Source organism: Trematomus bernacchii, unplaced genomic scaffold (genome assembly GCF_902827165.1).
Source record: "Trematomus bernacchii unplaced genomic scaffold, fTreBer1.1, whole genome shotgun sequence".
In the NCBI taxonomy this organism is placed as follows: domain Eukaryota; kingdom Metazoa; phylum Chordata; class Actinopteri; order Perciformes; family Nototheniidae; genus Trematomus; species Trematomus bernacchii.
In genome coordinates, this window is record NW_022987710.1 from 1,668,964 (window position 1) to 1,696,376 (window position 27,413).

At 38.6% G+C, this 27,413-nt stretch overlaps 2 protein-coding genes across 2 annotated transcripts; both read right to left on the minus strand.

Moving 5' to 3' along the window:
• Positions 1-11,310: 11,310 nt before the first annotated feature.
• Positions 11,311-14,529, minus strand: LOC117491118 (low choriolytic enzyme-like). Its single transcript, XM_034140967.1, has 9 exons — positions 14,512-14,529; positions 14,356-14,425; positions 13,233-13,296; positions 12,988-13,143; positions 12,523-12,643; positions 12,258-12,436; positions 11,746-11,827; positions 11,506-11,630; positions 11,311-11,416 (listed from the first exon to the last, which is right to left on the minus strand). Coding segments are annotated over exons 2-9 (798 nt in total). The 5' UTR covers position 14,425; positions 14,512-14,529; the 3' UTR covers positions 11,311-11,414.
• A 1,835-nt stretch (positions 14,530-16,364) lies between these two features.
• On the minus strand, positions 16,365-22,663 carry LOC117491117 (low choriolytic enzyme-like). The gene is made up of 10 exons (XM_034140965.1): positions 22,549-22,663; positions 21,889-21,919; positions 21,742-21,807; positions 21,178-21,330; positions 19,536-19,653; positions 19,223-19,401; positions 18,794-18,875; positions 18,233-18,357; positions 17,094-17,157; positions 16,365-16,592 (listed from the first exon to the last, which is right to left on the minus strand). The coding sequence occupies exons 1-9, from the start codon at positions 22,609-22,611 to the stop codon at positions 17,096-17,098; spliced, it is 879 nt and encodes a 292-aa protein (XP_033996856.1). The 5' UTR covers positions 22,612-22,663; the 3' UTR covers positions 16,365-16,592; positions 17,094-17,095.
• Between the last annotated feature and the right edge of the window lie 4,750 nt (positions 22,664-27,413).

Consider the following 27,413-nt stretch of genomic DNA (forward strand, 5'->3'; position numbering starts at 1 on the left):
AGAGGATTTTTGGAAGACAAGACTGACCCAAGATACCTGTAGTCGACTAATTACAGGCCTCAATAAAGTTCTGCCATTGGTTGTGCAAAATAAAGGTGGACATAGTGGAAAGTGAAATTGACATTGTCATCAGGTTCTGTAAGGCTACTTCAATAAAAACACAAAATAATGTATCTGTGTACGTGTTTTACTGTACTGTGATCTGCATGCACTTATCAAACATTTAATTAAAGAATGGTGATATACACAGTGATAGATGTTAAGGACTAACGTTTATAATAAATAGCCTAGTATTTATCCATATTCATAATAATATTTATATATTCAACAACCATTTTTAATGTAAAAGGTTCATAAAATGAAAACAACACTGTAATTGAAAGTGACACTCAGTTGACTTTTATGTTCAACTGCTAAATTCGTTACTGATAAAAAAGGGCTTCTACCTAATTACCTTAAATAAACTCACTAATTAATTAAACCAGTTCAATACGCATTATTCTTATTCTTATCATTCTTTATGAGCGCAGTAATGGTAGGTATCTAATTACTTATTTATTTAGAATGGTGATATACACAGTGATAGATGTTAAGGACTAACGTTTATAATAAATAGCCTAGTATTTATCCATATTCATAATAATATTTATATATTCAACAACCATTTTTAATGTAAAAGGTTCATAAAATAAAAACACCACTGTCATTGCAAGTGACACTCAGATGACTTTTATGTTCAGTGAAGTGTTTTATTATTTTCGGGACGGGGAGACGTGGGGAAACCAAACTAAGTCTTAGTTTGGCCACTCATTTTTAATCACACACGTCTCCCCATCCCATTCAAATTCAAATTCTTGACGGGAAGAGCGGTGTAGCCTACATGTAAATGGGTAGCATAGCCTATATGCATTTGAAAATAAATAGTACCCCCCTCTGAGTGACTATCTGTTGACTTCACATCTTGTCACAAACCAGGGGACTTTACTTCCTGATTTTTGGAAGACAAGACTGACCCAAGATACCTGTAGTCGACTAATTACAGGCTTCAATAAAGTTCTGCCATTGGTTGTGCAAAATAAAGGTGGACATAGTGGAAAGTGAAATTGACATTGTCATCAGGTTCTATAAGGCTACTTCAATAAAAATACAAAATAATGTATCTGTGTACGTGTTTTACTGTACTGTGATCTGCATGCACTTATCAAACATTTAATTAAAGAATGGTGATATACACAGTGATAGATGTTAAGGACTAACGTTTATAATAAATAGCCTAGTATTTATCCATATTCATAATGATATTTATATATTCAACAACCATTTTTATTGTAAAAGGTTCATGATATTCATTGCTATCGGGATGTTAAGAGCATTCCATGGAATATAACAAAAAGCGTATCTCGAGCCGGTTTCTCAAACTTACCTACCCCACCTTTAAGTTAAGCTAAAACATAGTAATGTAATGAGACATAATTTAATTTAGACAACATCCTGTCTCTAGCCTGGTAAATAATTAGAAGTAAAAGCCATAGACTTTATTGTTTAGGTCATTATGGGGATAGCAATGAACACAAGACTAGTTTCAAGGGCAATTTAACTTCATAACAGAATGACATTTGATGACAGTATGTTGGAATTCTGCATTCATTTTTTCAGCTTGTTAATATCTAAGCACTGACCGGTAGAAGCAGTATTGCCAGGTGCAATTGATGGGATTTCTGCACATGATCCAGGCAGAGAATGATGTACCTTACAGGACAGACACACCCAGGAAATTCATTCACTTTGGCGGTATCATGACTTTAGTTGCTTTTGAATCCATAACATTAGTGTGTGTCTTTACCAGAAACATGAGTAGTTCATTATTCTTCTTCTGGTGATCTCTTTTAGAGATCACCAGAAGGACTATTCCTCGGCATTGAGAGCAACCAGGTCAGACTACTACTCCAATCTGATTGAAACAAATCGAAACAAACCCAAGCACCTATTCTCCACAATACATCGGTTGCTCAAGCCGAGTGATCCCTCATCAACCACTCCTACAACTGATGACTGCAACCGCTTTATGGAAGTTTTTAAAACAAAAATTGAAAACATCAGGCTTAACATCGCCAAAGCCTCCTCAAACCAACCTGTCTCTCCACAACATCCTGTACTTGCTACATCAAATGCACCAACTCTAAACTGCTTTACGGAGGTCACGCAAGCTGACCTTTCAAAAATCATCTCAGCTATGACCTCATCTAGCTGTGCCCTTGATCCTATCCCCACCTCCCTACTGAAAACCTGCTCTCCATCCATTATTCCAACTGCCACCATCATAATTAACAGATCCTTGTTGAGTGGTGAGGTCTCCCCCTCCCTCAAGCTGGCAGCCATCAGACCTGTCCTAAAGAAGCACAATCTGGATCCTGAGGTACTCACAAACTACCGCCCCATCTCAAACCTGCCTTTTCTAGCAAAAGTTCTGGAAAAAGTTGTTACCCTTCAGCTTCACGAACATCTCCATACTCATGAGCTCTATGAAACCTTCCAGTCTGGTTTCAGACCAGCTCACAGCACTGAAACAGCTCTGGTCAGGGTTCTAAATGACCTGCTGATGGCGGCTGACTCTGGTTCCCCAAGCCTACTCATCTTGCTGGACTTAAGTGGAGCATTTGACACTGTTGACCATCGCATCATGTGTCGGCGACTCCAGGAGGTGGGAATCGCTGGCAAGGCTCTGGACTTTTTCCACTCGTACCTCACAGGAAGACAGGAATATGTCCGTCTTGGAAAAAGCACCTCCGACACAAACTGTGTCACCTCTGGTGTACCCCAAGGGTCAGTCCTTGGGCCACTGCTCTTTTTAATTTACATGTTGCCCCTGGGACAAATACTGAGGAGCCATAACATCAGCTTCCACACATATGCTGATGACACACAGATCTATTTCCAAACTGCCCCGGATAAACATCTGGCACTTTCAAATGTCTCAAGATGCCTGGAACACATACAACACTGGATGAGCAACAACTCCCTCCAACTGAATAGCAGCAAATCAGAGGCCATTCTGATTGGAACAGCACATCAAACTGATATCCCTCATATCAGCATTAATGGCCACTCCATTCCCCTCTCCCCACTTGTAACGAGCCTAGGTGTGAAACTGGACTCATCCCTTTCATTCCAAGCACACATAAAGACGGTCTGCCAAGCCTCATACTACCACCTGAGGAACATCTCCAAAATGCGACACTCCCTCACCAAACCGGATGCAGAAAAACTGGTCCATGCCTTCATCACCTCTCGCATTGACTACTGCAATTCTCTGCTTGCAGGCATTCCAGCAAAAACCATTCAGAGACTACAATATGTACAAAACTGTGCCGCCCGGATACTCACAAAAACACGCAAATCAGAGCACATCACCCCCATCCTTCACTCACTCCACTGGCTCCCTGTAACCCACCGGATCAACTATAAAGTCCTCATAATGGTCTTCAACGCCATCAACCACACTGGCCCCACCTACCTACAGGAACTGCTAATCAGAAAACATTCCCATACCTCACGCACACTCAGGTCAGACAGCTCCAATCTCCTGGCTGTCCCGCGGAAAAAACTGGTCACCATGGGAAACCGTGCTTTCTCCTCCCTGGGTCCACGTCTGTGGAATCAGCTTCCAGAGGACCTCAGCATCACTCTCAGTTTTCAGGAAATGCCTCAAGACCCACCTGTTCCACACCGCATTTTACTGACTGTCCTTTACTTTATTTATTTATTTATTTTTAAACCTTTTATGCTCTTAACCTTTTATTTTTATTTATTTTTATATTGCCATATTTTATCCAATATGCTCCTTTAGATAACTTTTTACTTATTGTTCCTTATAGCTTTGTGAAGCACCTTGACATGACGTTGTCTTTAAAGTGTGCTATATAAATCAAATGTATTATTATTATTATTATTATTATTATTATTGTTAGATTTAGATTTTAAATAGGATTTCAAGGATTTGATTTAGGAATAACACAGATGCTTATCAGAAATTCAGAGCTATTGAAATATGTGATTTAGTTCACCTGAAGGTGTTTTTTGATTTTGAAGCTGCACTGAACCAGAGCCATATAATAGAAGAGTTACGACATCTCCGTTCACTCCAATGGACCAGTTTTTTTACAGCAATGGCGGATCGTGGAGCCCTCAATAGTTCCCCGGAAGTTAGCTTGCCGCTGACTTCCGGGGGATCTGCGGCTAGCAGCGCAGTAGAGTTGCAGCCTTCGTGATGGACTTTTAAAGGTAAGAAGACGTTTAAAGATTTATATTGCGGATATTATCAGCACATCTGAGTCAAATTAACATGTGTATTGTTAGAAATTAAAATCAATGTTTAATAGCATAATTTAGTCTAAAACATATCGTCAGTTTAAAAGCTGTTTTATTGTGAAAAAACCCGGAAGTTCTCATAAATCTCAATGCCAAGCTTTTATTCTGAAAATCCTTCATATCCGGTTAGTAGTTAGCATGTGGCTAATATTACGTTTTCTGAATGTGAAGTGAAAATGACATGGAGTGTTGCACACCAAAACCTACGGACTTTAACACTACATCTATAGACGTCGAGATAGTATTACTGCTGAATATTAAATGAAGGTACAGTTGATCGTAAAGTGTTTTCACGTACGTGGGTAGCTATGACGTCAGAAGAAGTTACCGTAAATGAGAACTGTGCCGTAAAAGTGTTTCTAGGATTTCTAAACTAGCTATTACAGCTGTTATAAAGCATTAAATAAAAAGTCATGAAAGAGATAAGGAGGAGAAAAGGCTTAAGGAAGTAAGCAATGAATACAAAATGTCGAAATCCTCTGTTTCACGCGATGTCGAACATTGAAGACAGAGGAGGGCGGTCCCCCAATCTACACAGCGGGAGAGAACGAGAAGAGTATAAAGCAGATCGGAGGGGACATCACGGTCTCTTGTCTTCGCTGCAGCCTCCCGAGAGACAACATCGGCTTTTGTCTCTTCCTTACCTATGCTTGTTCTTTAACCACGTTACTTAATTAAAGTACCAATTTGAACCTTTTCAGAGACTCCATTAGTCTCATTATTTTAAGTTTCTTTCCTGGGAGCGAGAAGATCACAATTCATCAATAGTATTAAAGGATGTTAGTGGATTATCCCATAATCTACTGATTTAGGGAACGTTTACAGATAACAGATTAGGCTAGGATACCGGATAAAGTTAGCAACACACGTGAACCACGAACAGCCTATTAATCCAATATGGTCTATTTCATCCAACGTTGTGGAATTAGAGAAAAAGGGCTTCTAAACGTGATTTTTTTGTGGGGTGGAGGAATATAATATTAGTTAAATATAACATTGGGGCACGTGTGATTGTAATGAGTGGAGGTGGGGAAATTACGATCTCCATTTTGGAGTAGGCCTACAAGCTAGTATAATAAAGTTAACGTTACACAATAATAAGGAAGAGAGCTATTTGTGTGATACATCGCTATTGATATTAATTTAGAGTGCATATTTGAGACTTCCAAACGGTAAACAAAAACGTAATTTATGGGTGAGTGTTTTTAGTGTATTCTGTTGATTATTACCTGTCTGTATTATGTTGCAGCTCAGCTGATTTTGAAATTATGGCAAAGGGAGAGGGACCTAAGTGAGAATGAAAACACAAGGTAAATGTAATACTACTGTTGTATATAAATAAGCATACTAAACATGTATTCTATCACTGTATTATATAAGTAATCTTGTTAGTGTATATTAGTAAGCTACTGTATGGCAGGTGGAGGGGCAGTGATGTTACAGGTAGAGGAGCAGGGATGTTACAGGTGGAGGAGCAGGGATGTTACAGGTGGAGGAGCAGGGATGTTACGGGTGGAGGAGCAGGGATGTTGGCTGGGTGCTGGCAGGTGGAGGGGCAGTGATGTTACAGGTGGAGGGGCAGTGATGTTACAGGTGGAGGAGCAGGGATGTTACAGGTGGAGGAGCAGGGATGTTACGGGTGGAGGAGCAGGGATGTTGGCTGGGTGCTGGCAGGTGGAGGAGCAGTGGTGCTGGCAGGTGGAGGAGCAGGGATGTTGGCTGGGTGCTGGCAGGTGGAGGGGCAATGGTTAGTCCAAATATTTCCATTGCAACGACTAATGGGTTTGATAGGAGCTGTGGATTTTTTGGGGGGTTGCTGGATGTTGAAGCTTGGCTGCCGTTGTTCCTCTTCACCTTTTTGGATTGGCTCTTGCTTCCAGGTTAAGGTTTTTTTTTTTTCTGTCATTTCGGATTTGTTTTGCCTCGATTCTCAGCCTCAGCCGTATGAATCTTCTAATGATTTTGTCTTGTACTCCACAGCATGACGGAAGCCTGCTGGAGAGTGCCTGAGCTTCTTTCTCCAAGACACCCACTGCGTTGGGGAGCTGCATGAGGGAGGAACCAGTCTTGGTCCTAAATAGTTCCTCAATTTAGTGAATGAAATCAAAGGCTTCTTGGGAGGGACGACAAAGAGCACCTGCCTTGAAATCTTTTAAGTTCACTAAAATGCTGTTTTCACCAGAAGGACTCTCATCATTGTGCTCTGTTGCAATTTTGTATTTTTCACAGATGCTGGCAAACTTGATGACTTTGTGGACGATGTAGCCTGCAAGATGGAAGGGAATACATTTCTCAGTTTTTGTGAGGTGAGGTGCTGCTCTGTTCACCGCCATCAGCGGTTCCACTCTGACTGATGGAGTGATATGTTGCTCCACTGTGTCCAGGAAGTCTGCCAAAAAGCTACTGTGGTCTTCCTGATAGCTCCTAGAGCTGATGGTGGTGAGGAACTGCCCCACAGATATGATTCTCAGTGCATGATGGAATTCCACTGGAGTTGGGACAGGATTTTTAGACCTGGTCCCGGGGTGCATCGTGGTGCAGGGGCCCTCCTCTTTTTGACCACAGGGCGATGCACAAAGATGGTGGGAATAGCATCTGCTCTCAGCCTAGTCTTGCCCTTTTTGGTCTTGACAAACTGGTCTGCATCAAAATGTGCCTGCAGAGTGACAGTCACACACACACACACACACACACACACACACACACACACACACACAACAACAACTCAGTTTTGTCTGCCCACATACATATCCCATAGTGGTTGAATGCACAGTATTGGGAAACACTTCATACTTACTGGACATGTATACACTCATTACATACTGTACGTAAAATACGACCAAGAATGTGAGACAACTTTATACAAATTCATATCACATCCATTACTGATGCCATTTGTCATACTTTGTTAAACTCACAAATAATAAAGTTCCATAACTTCAGTTGGAAACAAAGACCACACCTTATCTCCCCAAGGCAATTTCCGATCCAATAGGTGTGCTATATAGGTGTGTATAACCCTTTCTCCTGTCTGTTTCTCCCTCTCTCAGCACAAGAACCAGAGGGGGATTCAATAGAGCCTGAATACCTGCACTGAGACCCTCACCCTGCACCCTGAGTCTCAACTCTCAGAGTTTTTCAAACCTTCCCCTGTTATTTTTATTAAACCAAACATTAAGCTTCCCAATGGTGTGGTCTTCATTTTGTGAAAAAGTGCAAATGCAGTGTTTGAATATGATTACCTCACATATTTTGTTGCGGCTGTCTGTTTTGATTGTTAAATTGCTCCTGCTGACTTGAGCTAGCCATTTTTTCCTCCTCTCTGTGTCAGTGGGGAAGCCGTACATTCTTGCTCCTTTTTCTGAACTATTGGAGCATCCCCAGGCAGCACAGCAAACCATGGTGGAGACTATATGCCAGGACAACACGGAGGAAAAGGCACAGACAAACTGCATGACATGCTATTCAATGTTTATTGAATTCCATGTATTTACAATGGATGTTCCTAAAACAACACATTTAACGTTATAATCATGCTGCTGCTAGTCCTTTGATAGTCACCTGTTGGTCTCCTGTCCTTTCTGAAAGTCATAAAGATTACATTAGTCATTTAGATTACTTATGTCCTCAAGTACCATGGGATTACTGAAACCACCATGAATTTAAAAAATGGTAGAAATTAATCTAATCTACATTTTGAAGCATTCCTTGCCATCCCCTCCCTCTAAATATATCAATAAACATTAGGAAGTGATGCTCCTGACTACCATACCTGTTTAAGACGATAATATTTGTTTTAAATAGTTCAAAGCAATACACAACAGCAACAGGCTCTTTAACCAAGGCAACGTTAGCCTAACATGTATATGTTAACAAGTAAACTAGCTGTTCACACTATTCCTAATATTACCCATAAATATTAGCAGATTCTATTTTATTTTTAAAACATATTGATGTAAATACATACACATATCGGTATGTTGTATAAATATTGCAAATCAAAACCTTTATTCACTACTTATTACCAAAGACCGTAGTTCTATCTCCGGTAATCATGCATTCAAATGTCCCGCCACGAACTTCCAGGGAACTATTGATTCTCCCTGAACCACGTGACGATCAAGCATTTTGGACTTCCGTTGTCATAACTCTCTCTCTATATGGCGCTGCACTGGACCATTAGGAGGTCTACAATTAATTTGGAAAACATTGATATTAGAAATAATAAGCACACCATTTATAATTTACAGAGATAAGAAAAGACATACATGTGTTTTAAACAGAAAGTGAAGATGAGTAAGTGGGAAAAGTAAAAGTAATGTTGATAATGTAACTGAATGGGGCATTCCAAATGTTAACTTTATGAAAGCTAATTAGGAGAAAAGAAAGTTTCCAGTTAGCTAAGAGAATGTGTTATTGCTTCTAAAACAGGAAGTTTAAGATATACATGAAATGAAGATGAAGAGAATGTGAGATTTAAAGAGAAAAGTGTAAATGAAAGAGCATGTGTTTGACATGTGAAAGTATGAAATGGTATATCTTATGAACAATCAAAGGGCTGTAACTCAATCTTAAATTAACCATACTTGTAGAACACCCCACAGCAGAACTAAATGGTCCCAGGAGGGAGTTTTTAGCTAAAGACAGCATTAGGGTGCCTCCTGATGAGTTTACAGATAGAAACCATCAGCAGGTTTTGAATTAATATTCCTCTGTCCCACAATCAACAAGAATGTGGATGGGGTGAACTATATCTACTATAACCTGCAGAGATTAATAAATTACACCAGAGACGCAGTAAAAAGATTACACGAACAATTAGATAAAACAGACTGATAGAATAGCGCTAGACATTAGCTGAAAAAGGGGACGTATGCAAAAGCTGAAGAGGATGAGATTGTTTAAATAAAGAACTTCATATTTTGCTATTTTCAGATAGTTCAATCCTTCTTATATTTTGTGAATGAACAAGTGCCTTTACACTGGATACAGTATGAAGATAATTTATGATGTGAAAGGAGGGAATTCGACGTTTTCCATACCAAGCTAATTGCTAATTGCTAGATCAAGCTAGAAGTTATGCACAATGAAAAACTTCGTATTGATGATGAATATGTATTTTTTCCTACTTTTTGTATTTTGTATTTTTTATATGAGTTATGTACTATGCAATGTTCAGATGAAGAACATATTGATTTGAGTATTATGTACACACCTTAAAAGGTGTATAAGGAGGGATTTGTAAGAAATCAAATCAATATTTATATGGCGTAATTTAAATTAATACACTGTTCTAATTTAAAGCTGTTTTATTCTGAAAACCGGATGTTCACACTCAACTTCCGTTTTTCGCGAGTAAATATCAATTTCCGGTTAGCATTAGCATGTGGCTAATATTATGTTTTGTGAAAGTGAATTTAAGGAGAAATTACACGTGGTGTTGCACACTAAACACACTGTCTTTAACCCTCACTTATTGACGCTGCAATACTGTTATTAGGGAATGTTTAAATAACCAACAGATATTAGAATATTGTAAATCTAACATCAGAAAACGACAGGATGTGCCTTGGACCCGCCCCCGTCAACGCTAAGCCAATAGGAGAAGACTACAGTTGATAAAATGAGAAGCCAGCTGGAAATCGATCTCTTTTCCAGCTGATCCCCCACCAACTGAGGTCCAACGGAGTGGGGAGAGCCGCCATTTTGCAATTTCATTGTATCATTGTTTAATTAAACGCTGTTAACTTGTAAATACGTTTCCTGGACTCTTTTCAGCTGATCCTGGGCTCAGGGCTAAAATACCCTATAGTAACTAAAGTCTGATTTAAGACTTGATTATATTTCACATCATTAATCCAAATAAATTAAAGTAACTTAAGGTACAAAATAGAGGTAGTGGCAGCGACGTGCAGTCAGGGGAGGCAGGGGAGGCAGAGCCAATGTAACGGAAAAACAATTAAAGAAAAACTAAATAATAATAATAATAAAATGTCTCCACTGATCTTGTGTAAATGTGATTTCTGTATGATTCCAATCGCTTTTTATAGTCAAAATCAGCAAATTTGCCAAGCTCCGCTACGGGAGCGATGAGAAGTGAGGCAGGGACGAGCTCTGCCTCACGTAAGCCCACAGTAACTTGCTGGAGCGCGGGCACTAATTTAGCGCGGCCACTTATTTTGTGAGCGCGCTCAAGCCATTTACTGTGGGGTAAGGTGAGGCACAGATGAGCTCTGCCTCACTTCAGAATGCGTCACCCCACAGAAACTGGCTGGAAAGCGGGCACTAAGCGCATGCCTGTTACCATCTCACTGTAGGTCACCAATGTAATGTTTGTAGATCCCTTTATTACATTTATCCTTGCCATCCATAGTCTCTAAATAACTTATTTCACGTATATATGATATTTAGGCTCGCTGGTCTCATCGTACAACGGCAATGAAAAAAGCACCAGGAGAGGCAGCCATAACCTCTGCCGCACTGAAGGGGGAGCACGTGAGCCCACAGGTTCTTGTTGCTACTATTCTACGCAGAGACGGTAGATCTGCAAACAACAAACTAGACTTTTGAAACTAGAGAAAGATAAGGAGGACTTTTACAAAACAGTAATAGAGATTGTTGTCCAGAAGGATAGCATGGACTTCATCTTCAAGTCAAGGTAAGACCACAACTGTAATGAAAATGGGATCTTACTAAGAAAGAACAATCCAATATTTAGATTTTGGGTATCCTTTTGTTGAACGGTCTGTTTAAAATTAATCATAGCATCAGACTAATAACAGAATATTTCGATTAAGGTCAAAATATAATATTTGTAAATCTGACTCTGAAAGAGTCAGTGCCTCACCAGCCATGAACCTCACCGCACGTCACTGGGTAGTGGAGTACACGATTTATCGTACAGAGTTCTTTAAGTGGCTCAAAAAGAACACAGATTAAGTGTTTCATCTCAGTAAAATAACTTTATTGTATGATGATTGACTGTAGCTGATGCTGCAGCTTCTGTTGTTGACTCTGATCATCTATCAGCATATGTGAACAGCTTCCTCTGTAACAGAACAACGAAGAGTTGCATTATGTCAAAGTGAGTGTGTAGCATATAGACACGATTGATAAAGTGGTCTTGTGGACACTCACAGCACTGGTAGAGAGTGTTGAGCCTGGAGATGTCATTCCGGCTCATCTCCCTAGCGTTGCCAATGGACACGTTGGCATCAGGGATGGGGATCATTGTGGGCTGGCCATTCTTGGAGAAGGCGGTCCTACAAAAGGACAGAAAGCAGTTACAGTGAGCCACACACACACACACACACACACACACAAATACACAATCAAACACACAGCAGCAGGGAGGAAGTGACTTCTTCTTGTTCTCACCTGAAGTACTGCATGACAGAGTTGTAGTCGTAGGGAGTGCCCTGGTTCAGGGTGGCAATCTTGTTGAAGTTGTGCTCCATACCTAAAATAAACCACAAGAACGACATTACTTACTGTTAAAGTAACATTTGTGTGGTTTGAATTCACACTGACTGTGGACAGGAAGGTGTCGTGCAGCTGGAGAAAGATTCCATTAAGTATTTCAATGCCTTTTGGACGTTATAGGAACTGTAGAAATCCTGGTTTAATACAATATAAAACAGAAGAAATTATCACATTTCCAAATTTGTGAGGCCAAAAACAGCCTTTGTTGCATGACAAACCATCTTTTACAATGAATAAATTATAAATTAGTTGGTAATTATGGTCCCTTGAATTGTGTTCCTTTTTGTCCACTAGGAGGCACCAGGGTTAGGACAACAACCACTGTAACCTCAAACAAGCTTTACTGACTCTCCTCTCTTACATCTCTAACATCTTCCATCATTGTGAATAACAAACAGCTCCATTACCAGACACAACGTTCTGCAGCAGGACTCTGATGTGGTTGTCTCTGTCAGAGCGGGTCTGCTCGTGGTTGAAGCCCAGAGCGTGGAGCAGCTCGTGCTGGACGGTGTTGTGGTAAAGACATCCGCTGCGGGCCAGAGACACCACCTGCTTTCCACCACGACGGCCGACGTAGGACCAGCAGCTGGAGGGGGTCAGAGTTCAGTTAAAGGACACTGAGGTGTGAGGAAAGCTTTGGTCTCAAACTCTACCACATTATTATTTTCGCACCCATTCTGGGACTCGATCTGCAGCCATTCGCGGTCGTTGCTCTGGCTGGGTCTGAAGCGGATGCAGGAGAGAGAGGAGAAGGACTCCAGTCCACGGGTGATGATGGCCTTCTCGCGGGAGGCTGCGAGGAGCATAGCACACAATATTTAGCTTTTGCAATCCAACAGTGAAGGAAATACAGAGTTCCATAAATGAAAGAGACAGGCGATAAAACTGGGCGTTCCAGACAGAGGTATAATGCAGGTATCATTCAACAGACATTATGAGGAAAACTATGTGTTTTTTAGATAACAAAATATGGAAACATTTTCGAGTAGAAACCCCAAATCTTATAATGAACCTGAAATCGGCATAATATGTTCCCTTTAATTTAGCTATTTGTAGTTATTGAGAGTTGTTCAGCATTAATAGTGATTCCATTATAAATGAGAGGAGTTTCTGATAGCCTGGCTGTGTGACACTTACAGAAGTGGTTGGTGATGTAATAAGGAACGTAGACCTTTCCATCACTGTTCTTTAACCACTTGCAGCCACGGCTGGTGCAGGGGTCGGCGTTTCTCTCTGCCTCGTTGTCGATGGCGATGTCCAGCTCAGTCAGGATGGGCTCATTGTCGGAGCGAACTGAAACACATCACACAGTATCTCAAACTCCTGCTGAGGAGATACTGATAGAAGACGAGGAGCATGGAGATGCAGCAGCTCACACTCACCCAGATTTGTGTTGGCTCTCTCCAGAATTTCAGACACAGAAAGCTCCTTTGATTCCTTCTCTGCAGAGAGACATCAACAACACCATTTTATTTTGTGTAAAAACACAGCAGCACAAACTGTGCATGTAAGGACTTGAGGTCTGATCATTAGAATAGATACATACCTGCCTGCAGGTTCAGCGTGGGATTAGAGGAGAGAAAGACAAACTCATTAGAAACAGATAGAACCACATAAGCTTATTACAGCTAAAGGTATACTGTAGCAGTAATTTATTTATCACAAACCAAATTCTATGTTTTGAGACATGAAAATACAGGCAAAAACGTGTTTTTGGATGCACTGGACATTTTAAAATGTTGAACCTAACCCTTACCCCAGCCCTAACCCCTATTTTGCTTTTTGAGTCTAATAGAAAGACAAAAATCGTGTAATATACACAATGCCTTAAAGGTGGGTTAGGTAAGTTTGAGAAACCGGCTCGAGATACACTTTTTGTTATATTCCATGGAATGCTCTTAACATCCCGATAGCAATGAATATCTTAAGTGCTTTGACAAAAAATCCATGAAAAAATGTCATCTGTGGAAGCCGTAGTACTGTAAAAAGCACGACCAATCATTTTAGCCGGCCCGGCTAAAATAACTGGATGGCCTACCTGCCTGTCAGCCTTCCATCTGTGCACAAACTTATCTCGTGCCCTCATTGGTCATGTGCGCGTTCGTGTGTGTTGGAGGAGGGGCTCTATAAGGAAGTGGCAGATTTTCTCCGGTTGTGTATTTTCAAATTCTAGCGATCTCGTGCCGGTTTCTCAAACTTACCTACCCCACCTTTAATTGCGTTTTCAACATAACATTTCAGAAAACTTGCACTTTTCTAAAATAATATATTTCATATGAAAATGCGTCTTAATATAATTGTTCAACTGGGTATATTTGTTGAAGATATATATTAATTAAAATGTTCAAACTCAAAGACTCTTTACAGAAAAAAATGAAGAACATTCTTAAAAAGTCAGCAAAGGTGTAAATAAATGCTACATTTAAATACATGCATTTGTTACTTTTAAAAGTGTTGTTATAAATTATAAAGAATGAGCAAATATCACCCTGCCATTGCTCCTACCTCAGTGTCGGCCCAGCAGCAGGCAGACAGCAGCAGCAGAGCGAGAGCGGAGAACCTGAAGACAGACATTCTGCAGGACACACACAGCTTCACTCAGAGCACAGACACACACACAGAGGAATATACACACTGAAACAAAGTGCACACTGAACTCACCTTGGATCCTCGTGTGGATTAGTGCAGAGGAGGTCTCTCTCCAGCTTTTTATCTACGCTCAACTGTCTTTGTGTGCCCAAATATGGACAATCAGGGTTCTAAGAAAGTCAAAGAATTAGCTGAACTCACAGCCTTATCTGACAAAGTGGGAAAAGGGACACATGTTGCCATCATACCGTACAAAACACACTGAAAAAAAGGAAAATAAAGTCACTTATGCCTGATTTGTTCTTTTCATTTGTATTGATTCATAACTATAAAGTGTGATGATGAGTGCACTTACTGTTTATCTGACCTCAGTTTTTATTTGAAATATTATAGCAGAAATGCATATATGTATGTATATAAGAAACTAAAATGGAACTGCAATGGAATGCAGAGGTTTTCTAGCTCACCCTTTATTAAGGCATAAATTAACTATTGTGCTTATTAGCGTCCATATAAGTAGCATGTTGGCTCTCTATTCGTCTTAATAAAGCACCTAATGATGCCTTATCCTGCATGACCTTATTGTGCGGCAAGGCCCCAAATGAAGTCTTTAGTACCACAAGAATGGTCATACTCCCTTAATAACACTTACAAAATGTGATTTATTCTTATATAAAAAAACAGGTGTGAAAGTTACATAAATGTGGTCATGCTCATATCACTAGTGGTTTACATTTGACATGTGGTTTATCTTTTTATAAAGGTACTGTATATTGGTATGTTTGTGAAACTGCTTCAGCTGTTAACTCGGCCAGGACTTGACTGGTATTACTGATCAAATAAAAGTAAAATATAATGTATATAAATAAATTTAAAAAGAGTATTTAATAATGGTATTGTTTCTTATTTGTGTTCTAAGCCTGGCTAGGACTATCGCAATATTGGGGAAAGCAAGACACATTTTGGACTACAAATCATGATATACTCTGTATAATACACTCATATTGCCATGTCTGAGTTACTGTGTGGAGATTTGGGGAAACACTTACAAAACCAACCTACAGCAGTTATGCACATTACAAAAAAGGGCTATAAGAATAATCAATAATGTTGGATATCTTGAACACACTAATTCATTATTCTTGAAGTCACACACACTGAAGATGACTGATCTGGTTACATTTCAAACTGCATCATGTACAGAGCAAGAAATAATCTACTTCCTAGGAAATTACAAACATTGTTCATAGACAGAGAGGGGGGGTATCATTTGAGAGGAAATCTACATTTGAAACACAATGCATGAAAGTATGTGCATAACAATCTGTGGGGTGATTTTATGGAATGGTTTGGAGCAGGAGTTAAAACAAAGCACAAATATAATTCAGTTTAAAAGGATGTACAGAAACACTTTTTTGGAAAACTATGAGAATGAAGAAAGGTGATTGAAGATGAGAAATTATTGTAAATGTATGTATACATGTAAATATGTAAGTAGGAATAACTTGCAGAAATGATTTAAAGGATAATCACTGATCAGCAGTAAGTAAGGGGTGGGAATTAATAAGCATTTGCTTCCTCCTACTCCCTTTCGGACACATATGATTTATTATTATGAATGTATGTATGAGTGTGTACTGTGTGTACTGTGTGTTTGAATGTGTGTGTGTGTGTGTGTGTGTGTGTGTGTGTGTGTGTGTGTGTGTGTGTGTGTGTGTTTGTGTGTGTGTGTGTGTGTGTGTGTGTGTGTGTGTGTGTGTGTGTGTGTGTGTGTGTGTGTGTGTGTGTGTGTGTGTGTGTGTGTGTGTACTGTCTGGCACCCAGACTGGAAAATAAGTGTTTATCCAAGAGTTTGATCAGCTGTGTGTGTTTGTCCTGTTCATGAAGGCCAAATGGAAAATTTGAAAAAACAGACGGACATGTGATTAAGGTCTGTGAACAAACATTTTTATTCATTATTTGTATTTAATCAAGCTCATAAGCAGTAATTTATCTAAGTGAACATTTGTGATTTTTTAATTTTAATTTCTTAGTGAGACAGCACGCAAGCTAATGTAATCTGAATTAAAGCACATTCATTCAACACCAGATGCATCTTGGTTTTGCTTGTAGATAAGAAGCTGCCTGAATTTGTCTTATTTCCTCTTGAATTCCTGTTGGAGAAGAGGAGATTTTAAAGAAAATATGCACATTAATGGATCCAAATAAAAGTACATTCATGTGTTCAGTCTGTATCTGTCACTATCCTAAAAGCAAAACCAGAAAAACTAAAATATGAATACAAATCCATCATCCATCTTAAAAACAAAATACAGAATCTACCCGCACAAGCTAGCCCCCAGTGAATTTATTAAAACAAATTAAAAAACTTCAACGTTGAAGTAATGGAGACATTAATAAATAAAACAATAAAGTCAATCATGTAACATATAGTTCTAAAATGGGCCATAGGGCAAAATTATTCACTTTACTATTCGTTCTTTAAGTATATCTTGATGCAAATGCTTCTGTACTTTCTGAGTTACATTTGAATGCGTGGTCTTTACTTGTGTATGCACATTGTATTACTTTTTTCACCACAGTTAAAGATCTGACTACTTTGTTCACCCCTGGTTCATAGCAAGTATGAAAAAACATGCAAACTTAGGACTTACCTTCATTTCTCCAAGAAATGTTTTCTTTGCACCGGTTTCAGGTGAGGCCTGGATGCAGTGGAATCTGACAAAAAGACAGTAAACCTGTAAAAACTGTTTGATACTTTTTATGGTACTGCTCCATTTTACATAAACGTACAGTATATGTGACTTGCTCTATCGAAATCAGTCGCATTGATCCGAAGACACATTTTGAGTTGTATGCACTGTTGGAAAGAGGAGATCCCTATCTTTCGAATGATATCAGGATTGTTTTTGTACTCCAAATATTAAGTAAGATATGTCACATTATATAATGACTGTTACCGAGTCATCATTTTGAGAAAAAGGCCTTCAAAGTTTCCTCTTCTCTGGAATCCATCGATCTGATTGATTATTAGCGGCTAATAAATGATCAAAGTAGTACGGAGGGAAAATATTTTCGTTTGGATTACTGGTCTGGGGGAAGCTCGCGAGTGTATGTGTGTGAAAACACTCACAAGAAACACCGGCTGTTGTTATGCCTGCTGTGACGTTAAGTTACTCCGTTCTCCGCTTGTAAATATGCCGTTACAAGCTTCAAAGTTGTATTTATCATCTGAATTTGTCGAAACAAGTTTAATATTCTAAAAGCCAAGACTTTGTTTATTTGAAATCAGATGAAAACAAACTGTCACAGACCCTGCCGTGTTATCTATGATTACTATACGCCTTACATTCATAATGTCAGCGAGAGGGAGAGTGAGGGGGAGCGGCGCTGCGGAAGAGCAGGTTGCGAGTGAGAGGTGCCTCTTCTTCCCTTTACAAGCTTCAAAAATGTATTTATCGTGTGATTTTGAAAATAAAAGTTTCATATTCTGAAAGACTTTGTTTATTTAAAATCAAACAAAACACCCGAACCCCGAAAAACTACTTTTTTACGCAAATCCACGTTTATTTTGAAATGAGCCGTTGCAACTTCCGACTGATTTCGATAGAGCGGGTCACATATAGGGTTTCTGGATTTGTGTTGAGCCTGACCTCAAATGTTATCAGTAGGGAGATAGTATGAGAGACTACAGATATGGGTGGGGTCAGTGTAGCTCAGAAATACACTGCAGTTACAGGAACATGTAGAAAGTCATTTAGTCAGTAGGCTACTTTGATAAAAATGTACGTACTGCATCCGTAGAGGCGGTTGACCCGGAGGATGTCGGTCGGACTCATCTGGGTGGCTCTCCCAATGGCTACGTTGCTGTCGGGGATAGGGATGATGGTCGGCTGTCGGTTCCTGGAGAAGGCAAACCTGTGGTGCAAACACAGCAGTGATAACAACTGGACACCTGTGCTGCTGAATGACCACAGAAAGCAGATTTGGATGAAGTAGCGTTTAGCTAGCTAACATTCCATGGCATCAAATATTGTGCATATGCTAAAATCTGTCATTAAAGTTCACTTTTTGAACGTACTGCACATTTTGGACTGAAACAGAAATGAAAGGCGCAGACACATTGGAGATCACGGAGGTTCTCAATGAAGCTAATGAATTTTCGACTCTGACTCCCATACATACACAAAGCTATGAGGAAAGATGTTGTAAAGTTGTATTAGGAATCGTTTGGCCACTTGGGACATAATATCACTTTATGAAGTTGCATTAGATAAAAAAACTGTCAGAAAACAAATCCAGAGGACACAGAGAAACATTATCATCACATGTTGTTGTATTATTATTATGTTACCTGGCATAGTGCATGACAGAGTTGTAGTCATAGGGAGTGCCAAGGTTCCTTGTTGCGATCCTCCTGAAATTGTTCTCCGTTCCTGCAGGAGATCACACGGCTCAATCAAATATTGTCTCTGTTTTTATACTATTGAAGAGTAACACCTCTAAGAAAATACAAGTCATCCATGAGTAGATACATGCTTTCTTGTGCGAGGTGATAAGAGTAGAAAGAAAGTAGCTCCAAATGTAATTTTTGGAAGTTTGAGCACCACAAACCAAGTGCCATTTGGTTCTACTGTATTGGAGGAATGGGGCTCTACTACCCCTTCGAAGGTCATAAAGGTCAGTTGTATTAATTGAACAACCCTATTTTGATCGATTGTATCATTTGCAAAATCATTACTGGCTCCATCTGTATTCTACATGATGAAAGAGTGAGACCCACCGGGCCTAACGTTCTGCAGCAGGATGCGGACATGCTGGTCTCTGTCGGACCGGGTCTGCTCATGGTCGAAGCCGAGGGCGTGGAGCAGCTCATGTTGGATGATCTGCTGGAAAACACACCCCTGACGACTCAAAGACACTACCTGGCCTCTACCACGACGGCCGACGAAGGAGAAACACCTGGAAGAGAGCACGACATAAAACTATCAGTTAAACAGCCAAATTGCTTCCCCTCCTGAGACACACAGTGTGTTTTATGGAGGTGTAAATAGATTCTGTTAGTTATGCATGTGTGTTGTGTGCATTGTCATTACCCTGATTGGGACTGGATGTCGACAAAGTCACTCTGTCTGTTGCGGGGGGTGAAGCGGATGCAGGTGGACGCAGCAAAAGACCTCAGGCCTCGGACGATGGTTTGTCTCTCTCTCTGGGCTTTACAGTAAAAATCAAATAATATCAGTTTAGTGGGTTTTATTTCTTAAAGTGGACCTATCATGCTATATTATAATAATATAGTGTAGGACCATACCTATATAAGGCATATTTATACTTTTTCTTTTTTCAAAATACCAAACAGATCATGCATTTTAGCCATGCCTCATTTCGCTCAATTTGCACTATTTTACCCCTGTTTTTGCAAGGGCTGATTCTGTGAGAACAGCACCGCCTACAGGCCTGGCATATGTACTACAGCGTCTCCAGCGCTTTCGAACGGCAATGGCCGTGTCTGTCTCCTCCTGATTGGTGGAGTTGGCCCAATAGCCGTAGCGCCACCGTCCTGACGTCAGGACAGTGTTCAAATCTGGATCAGTTTTTATTAGATCCATTGCAGCCCCCTTTTTAGAGATTTGGGTATGGAGGAAAATAGAGAGGGTTGTGTTTTCTGACACTTGGTGAGTTCCCTGGAACACCGGGGACACATATTCATGTATAAAAGACGTACAAAAGTGCATTTTGCATGATACGTCCCTTTAAAGGTCACCTATTATGCAAAATCCACTTTTTCATGTATTTTTTACATAAACATGTGTCCCCTCTGTGTAAAGAGATTCTGAACGTTTCAGGAAAAAATATTCACTCACTTTTTGTCCTGATCCATTTATATAAAAACCTGTCTGAAAATGAGCTGATCAGATTTTGGCCACTTTGTGATGTCATAACGATTTTTTGGCTTGTGTAACCATTAGCCAATCGCCAACCAAGGTAACCCCCCCCCCCCCCACCTTATCACCTGAATCTCTTCCAAGAGCACCATTGAGTTTTTAGTAACCAAATATCTCCCAGAGGCGCGTGGGGAGTGGCTCCTTATTTTTCATCTAAAGTAACAGACCCAGAATCAGCACCTTTGAAACAGGGCTGAAACAGAGGGGTTTATGGGATGCTACAATGCATGATCTGTTTGGTATTTCGAGCCAAACACTATGCACATATGCACACATAACGACACTGATCATACAAAATGGCTTTTACCATTAGGAAAATGGAAACAACTTTAAAGTTCAGTGCAAGTTATGCCATCAAGCAGCAGATACATTTACAGTAGAAAAGCCAAAATCGTCCAAAAGTTCCACATCTAATTTGAATAAATGTTTCTTTAAAGTCAGTGGAGGACACCTTTAATACTACTACCACTAGATCAATTATTACCTTTACTTCTACTGCTTCTATTATACTGCTACTTTTAATGGTGGATGCGCCGATTCAATATTACGTATTGGTCATATAGTGGTCAAAATCACTGGAGCTTTGGTTGAGAAAAGTTAATTTCAATACAAATTAACATGTTAGAATGATGCCTAACAAGAGATACATATTGGTATTGGTATCAGTACTGCCTAATATTCAAGAAAAAGGGACATTGAGCCATCACTTGCTAGTACTGCTGCCGCTAAAAATGCATACTGTGTGCATGAAATGTGAACACTAATCATATAAGACCCTGCCTTCAGTACTCACAGTACTGGTTGGAGATGCGGTAGGGTACGTAGACGTTTCCGTCGGTGGCTTTGGGCCACAGGCAGCCTCGCGCTGTGCAGGGATCAGCGTTCTGCAGACCTGTGGGCACGGCGATGTCTCCAAACATCACCATCGGCTCGTCAAAGTTCTTTCCTGCAAGATGACGCAAGCATGATCAAGAACATGCCTTCATCTTTCTTTCAAATCCGAATCAGATATACTTTTAATTAGCCCGGGGGAAGCAGGGTTGCATAACAGAGGCTTCATTTTGAAATAAAAGTTAAATACAAAATAAATCAAATTAAAGTTAAAGAAACATTTTCAAAGTGTATAACACTATAAAACCACAATTAATAAGTACAAATGTGTGTAAAACAAAATAAATGTTAGTATATATAATAGTGCTGAAACCAGATGATTGCTCTAATGAACAGTGTCAAACAGTGACAGTGTGGTGTTACATCCTCTTGATTTGATTTGTTTCAAATGAATGTAAGATTATCTTTAATGAACATTCACAGCCAAGGGGAATACATAATGAATGATTGCAGTGCAGATACATACCAACATCCACATTGGCCCTCTCCAACAGCTCAGAGACACTGAGGGTCTCATCCTCAATGGTGTTGCCTTTGGAATAGAAACAATCAGTTCAAAAGTCGGACTAAATAGTTAGAGCATTTGAAAGTTTGAAAAGTAGCCCTGTCTTACCAGAGGACTCCTCAGTCTTTTCAAAAGGAGCCTGTAATAATAAACAGTAAAAGCTGGTTTAGAGGAGACACTAAAGATACATTGGGTAATAAAATAATAGCTTATAGATATCACAATCAAACTACCCCAGTTGATGACCTACATTAAGACAACAATTGTTTGCAAGTTTTCTGATCAAGCATGCTTAAATGTGTAAATGAGACATTTTCTAATGCTCATTTTGTGGTGAATTTAGGGTAAATGTTCAAAAGCACAAAAGGTAGTCAAATAAACACCTTAACGTCTATTTTTGATATTTTCTTTCCACTATAAAGAAGACATGTTATGGAAGCAAACTCTCAAAATTGACCAGTGCATGAAAATATATTTTAATTAAATATGAGACGACTGATGGAGGTCCTATAGAGACGGTATTAGGATTTCTCAAATATAAATGTACATCTTTTGATACAGAGAAATCTTATTTCATGCATAATGAAATCCACAAACTTAAAAACTAAATGTCATGCTGATGTTGTGTATTGTTGAAGGACATTTCTATATTGGATTGTTACAGTTCAAAATGTATCATAGGTCATTTCAAAGTGTTTCATAAAAATGTGTATGTATTTTTGTTATTATTGAAAGTTAATTGTGTGTGAAGTGTGTGCTGATGCTTACCCATAGAGTGTAAGTGTGCACGCAGCAGAGGAGGACGCTGAGCACAGCTGCCTGCAGGATCATGGCTGGTTACAGGACAGAAGCAGAGAGATAGAGTACCTGAAACAGAAGGGTCCAACTTATATATGTGGGGAAAACAACTAACCCCCATCCTTATAAGGTATTCTGTTCAACAAATGTTGACAAATCCAGCGGAACTGGAAGTGGCAGTTATGACTTCAAACCCACTGGGGTTTGTGTAAGATGTTTCCCAGCAGGCTACATGTTTAAGCAGTCAATGGTATATGAAACATTAATTGATGAATTAACAGAGCAAATCATGTACATTTAGCTGATGCTTTTATCCAGAGTGACTTACAATAAGCGCAATAAACCTTAATGCTACACACTAGATAAGTAAAAGTAATGTAACCTGATTACTTTACTCGACTTTTGGATTACCTCAATATCAAATGCAAGGCAAATAAATAAAGAGAAAATAATTAACAATAAGATGTTTTTTTTACTGTATTATGTGCAACAACAGAACAATATGACCTTAGAAGAGCAGAAATCAGGATATTTAGGATAAAAAATCATTTTATTTATAGGAAAACCTGCCTTTCATGAAGCATATTCAGGCAGTAGCCTATACACCAACACTGAAACACATGAGCACATACTACAGTTTAGAAAAGCAGAAATTAAATCTGAGCAGACAGAAAATGCTCCGTTTTAGTTGAATACACACAGTTAAGCTCACACACACTATTTTATGAACATATAGGTTCACCTGCTGAATTAAAAACTGAACAAATGAAGCAAAGAAAGTGAAAACCATAAAGCAGATTCAGGCAGTAGGCGTATAGATTCACACTTAAAGTATTAGTCTACAGAACAGTACAGCTCTAAGAGAAGAGATATCATCTGATCCTTTACAACAAACACTATATAATCTTTTTAGGTTTTTACTAATACTGTAATCCTGCTAGTTAACCACAATGCAGAGAAATGTAACAGTTATCTGATTTATTTGTTCTTTATCTGTAGGGATTTTTTTTTAATCCTGATTACATTATCCAGATACATTTAATCTGTTCTTCCCAAAGACATCTCAGATTTAAAGCTAATGGAAACAGACTTATTACAATGCAGTAGATCATCTCACACATAGCAAAACAGAGATCTTGTTTTAATGTCCTTAGATTTTCTGATGGTCAACATGAATCTGCACTTTGCCACCTTGAACTCCTGCACCACGGATGACAGTAAGTCGTAGCTGGCAGGCCTCTATGCACAGTCCTACTGATGTGAATCTTGGAGGTATTCTAAGCCACCTGCGGAGCTGCCTGTTGATTTTCTTTTTTGTTCCTTCCACACATGAAAATTACAATAAGCATGTTAATAAATGTTTTAAAACCCTATGGAATATTACAAGCCAAAACTGCGAGTTTAGGATTATATATAAAAAAAAAAATAGGAAAGAAACACCTTTTTTTTAAAGCTTGAATTCCAGCATTGGGCAGTTATAACTAATGGTTTTATTAACAGATACCAAATCATTTACACTTCTGAGACTGTTGAAATATATTTTGCCAGGTTGAGAAAGGAGTCTTCAACTGGTGTTTACACAACCCCTCTGTGTGGTTAAAAGTAGAGGTGCAGAGTTACCAAAGCCTTTTGTGTGTATGATTTCTCCATATTGTGGCTCAGTTACAAAATGTTGTTTACAGGCTTTCAAAAACAGGAACAAGGACTAAAGGAAAAAGGCTTTAATAAAAAAAGAAGTAAAGTAATATATATGTTCATAAAAAACAATTTGACCAGTTCAAATTCACGTAATTAATAGAAAATATTATGTGATAACTGTATTTATTAAATGTCTTTTAGGATGGTCAAATTAATTGATCTATTTAATTATAATGTGTTATTTCTCTACCCAATAGTATATGAAGTAATATTATTATAAATCCCACCTAACCAGCTGCAACATTGATGTGATAAACACAATATGAATTGGGATCTAGATATGTAATATACCGTATATTAATCTGAAATTTGCCATTCTGCATTCTGAGTATTTATACTTTTCGTACTTAAAATATATTTTGACATTTATACTTATGTATTTTTATGTAAGTTCAATTTGGTGAAGGACATCGCCTGATCCCTCTCTGCTGTTATCTAATAAATAACGTAATGACAATCATAATAAAATTGTAAATCAATTATTTGTCTACATTAACGAACAAAGCAGCAAGTCATGCATCAATATATATCAACTAATACAATATTGCTAAAACATTTGTGCAAAACAGAAAATGAAGTGACATTGGCAAATGATATGTGTATAACAGCTATTCCTATTTATATAGATTGTACAAAAATGTTTATTATAAATACATGAAATAACCAGCAAGTGTTATAGTTCTAATTTGTCAACTAGTTCATGTTTTTCAAATGTATGTAATCCAGTCTGCTGCAACAACACATTTCTAAATAACGCTCATGTGGCTTCGTCTTGTGACATCATGTCTATTGGTATTGATGTAAGAGCTGGTAACGAAAATGGCTCTGTGTTGCATAATTTGCTCTGTCCAACAGACACAAAGAAAATGTTAATGTTGTTGGGTTTTTTAGTTTTTTTTTGCATTTAGTTTGTTTTTATGTTAAAACTAAACTAAACAAACAAAAGAAAAAAAATAATAATAAAAAGAAGCAAAATAACAAAAAACTTTCACGGTATAAAAATAAATACTCAAAAAGTTTCCTTCATGTTCAAAAGGGGCAAGAAGAAGCTTAAACAATGTTCATGTCCTACCAACTCTAGCATACATTGTTTATGAAAATAAAAGTTCAGTTCATCGTCATCAGCATCCGTGATATTTGATTCGTTGTTTCAAACAAATCACCCCTTGTACAAAACAAAAAAACTAATAAAACAAATAATCTTTACAGGAAATCACCGGTCCTGCTCATATCCATTCAGGATTTTGTTTCAGAATTGTTTTTTAGTTAAGATAAAGTTGCACAGTATTTCAGCTCATCATTACAGTTATTCCACAGATAACACCTTTTGTTGTGATGCAGTGAAGTTTGGAATTTGTTTGTATGCGTGTTTTTTTGAATATGCAGTTTCCTCTCAACATGTTTTTGTTTTCTCTCAGTGTGAAGATTATTGTTTAACTATCACAGCAAAGATAATATATAATTCTGACCAGTCATTCATTACTGCAGGGAAATCTTGTGTCAAAAACAGAGCACATATTTGTATTTTGTATTTATGCTCTGCAAACAAAAATTCACGCAACCTTATAGATACCAGATATGCCAGTTACTCAGGTCCGGCCCTGACCAATTTGCTGCCCTAGGCAAGATTTTAGCTGGCGACCCCCCCCCAGGCGGCCGCGGCCGCTTGCATCACAGTAAATTCCAATGTTAATAAAAGAACACGGAAGCTGTATACGTTTTTTGGGAGTTTGTTTTATTTTAAATGAACAAAAATACAAACTTAAAACCTATTATTTCACACAAAAAATATTATTTCAAAAAAAGAACTATTTTACATAAACCTATGGTTTTTACTGTAATTCACATTAATTACAGCAGAGGGAGCTCTCCTAATCAAGTCAAGAGAGGGCTGTCATCTACTTCCACATTAAAAAATGTGGTTTCCATTTTGTGGTGCCTGTTTTTATAACTGGACACAAAAACTATATAACCCAAATAATAGATTTGACAGAAACCACTGGTTTTTACCGCTATTTACATTCATTCCAACTGTTTAAATACTCAAGGCCTCAATCTAACACCTCAACACCTTACCTTAGCCTGACTCTCCTTGCCTTTCTTGAAGCAAAGTCATCTATCATCATCATAAGACAGCTGTTTTGTGACCACATGGTATCACTTGACTCTGCAGAGGTGGAGGGGACAGGAGCGCTTGATGCTGCTGCAGTGCTGGGCTCTGCTGAGGTGGTATGAGGCCCAAAATATTTCAAAAGTGCATCTGAAGAGAGAAGAGAAGTATATGTGACCATCAAGAGATGCATTATATTTGCTAGACCTAAGACATATTTTAGAAATCAGATTACAGGAGCAGCTCACAATATCATATATTGCCTCCATATACCATGTAAAATGTATGCATTTATCTGTGCAAAAGGGGCCCCGACCAAGTATTGAGTACATAAATGAACAAACTTTTCAGAAGGTCGAAATATCTGTATTATAAATCCTGTTTTGATTGGTCTTATCTAATATTATACTATTTTGAGATACAGGATTATTGATTTTCATGATCTGTAAACTGTAATCATCACAATTAAAACAAAAAAGCCTTGAAATATTTCACTTTATGCATAATGAATCTAGAATATATGAATGTTTCATTTAAATTAAATTAAAGAAAAACAGTTCTATGATATAGTTATTCTTTTAGATGCACCTGTAGATTCTGCGACTTACCAGATGGCAAAGAAGCAGTTACAGATGTAGCACCTCATTTCGGACGCCCCTACCCATGTGGGTCCGTGATCTGCATGGGGTGGGCCCTCGCTGAAAGGAAAACCCCCCGCATGACTTAATACGCCCCCTTGATAAATAAATTAAATTATAATGAAACCAGCTGCAATGGATCATGGATCCACCAGGGGGAGCAGTGATTAAAAAGCTGCCACACTGGAACTCTGAAATAAACAGCTGATAGATCTACAGTAGAGGTATCTGATATAGCGGATATTTGTTAAGATCCATATTTCACGGATAGGATCATATTCTGTGCTAAATAACATACATGGAATCATTTACAAAACATCACCATGTTTTTATTTAACAAAATAATGTTGTTTAATCCACGTTGGTGTACTACAACTAACTAAATACAA

Excerpts from the sequence above, each read along its gene's own strand:
- LOC117491118 (XM_034140967.1), bottom strand. The coding sequence starts at position 14,424 with ATGTCTGTCTTCAGGTTCTCCGCTCTCGCTCTGCTGCTGCTGTCTGCC. Across the intron at positions 12,644-12,987 it reads TTACATCACCAACCACTTCT|CCTCCCGCGAGAAGGCCATC; the intron begins GTAAGTGTCACA and ends TGCTCCTCGCAG. Across the intron at positions 12,437-12,522 it reads CAGATCGAGTCCCAGAATGG|CTGCTGGTCCTACGTCGGCC; the intron begins GTGCGAAAATAA and ends GACCCCCTCCAG.
- LOC117491117 (XM_034140965.1), bottom strand. The coding sequence starts at position 22,611 with ATGATCCTGCAGGCAGCTGTGCTCAGCGTCCTCCTCTGCTGCGTGCAC. Across the intron at positions 21,808-21,888 it reads AAAGACTGAGGAGTCCTCTG|GCAACACCATTGAGGATGAG; the intron begins GTAAGACAGGGC and ends TCTATTCCAAAG. Across the intron at positions 19,402-19,535 it reads GACATCCAGTCCCAATCAGG|GTGTTTCTCCTTCGTCGGCC; the intron begins GTAATGACAATG and ends GCTCTCTTCCAG.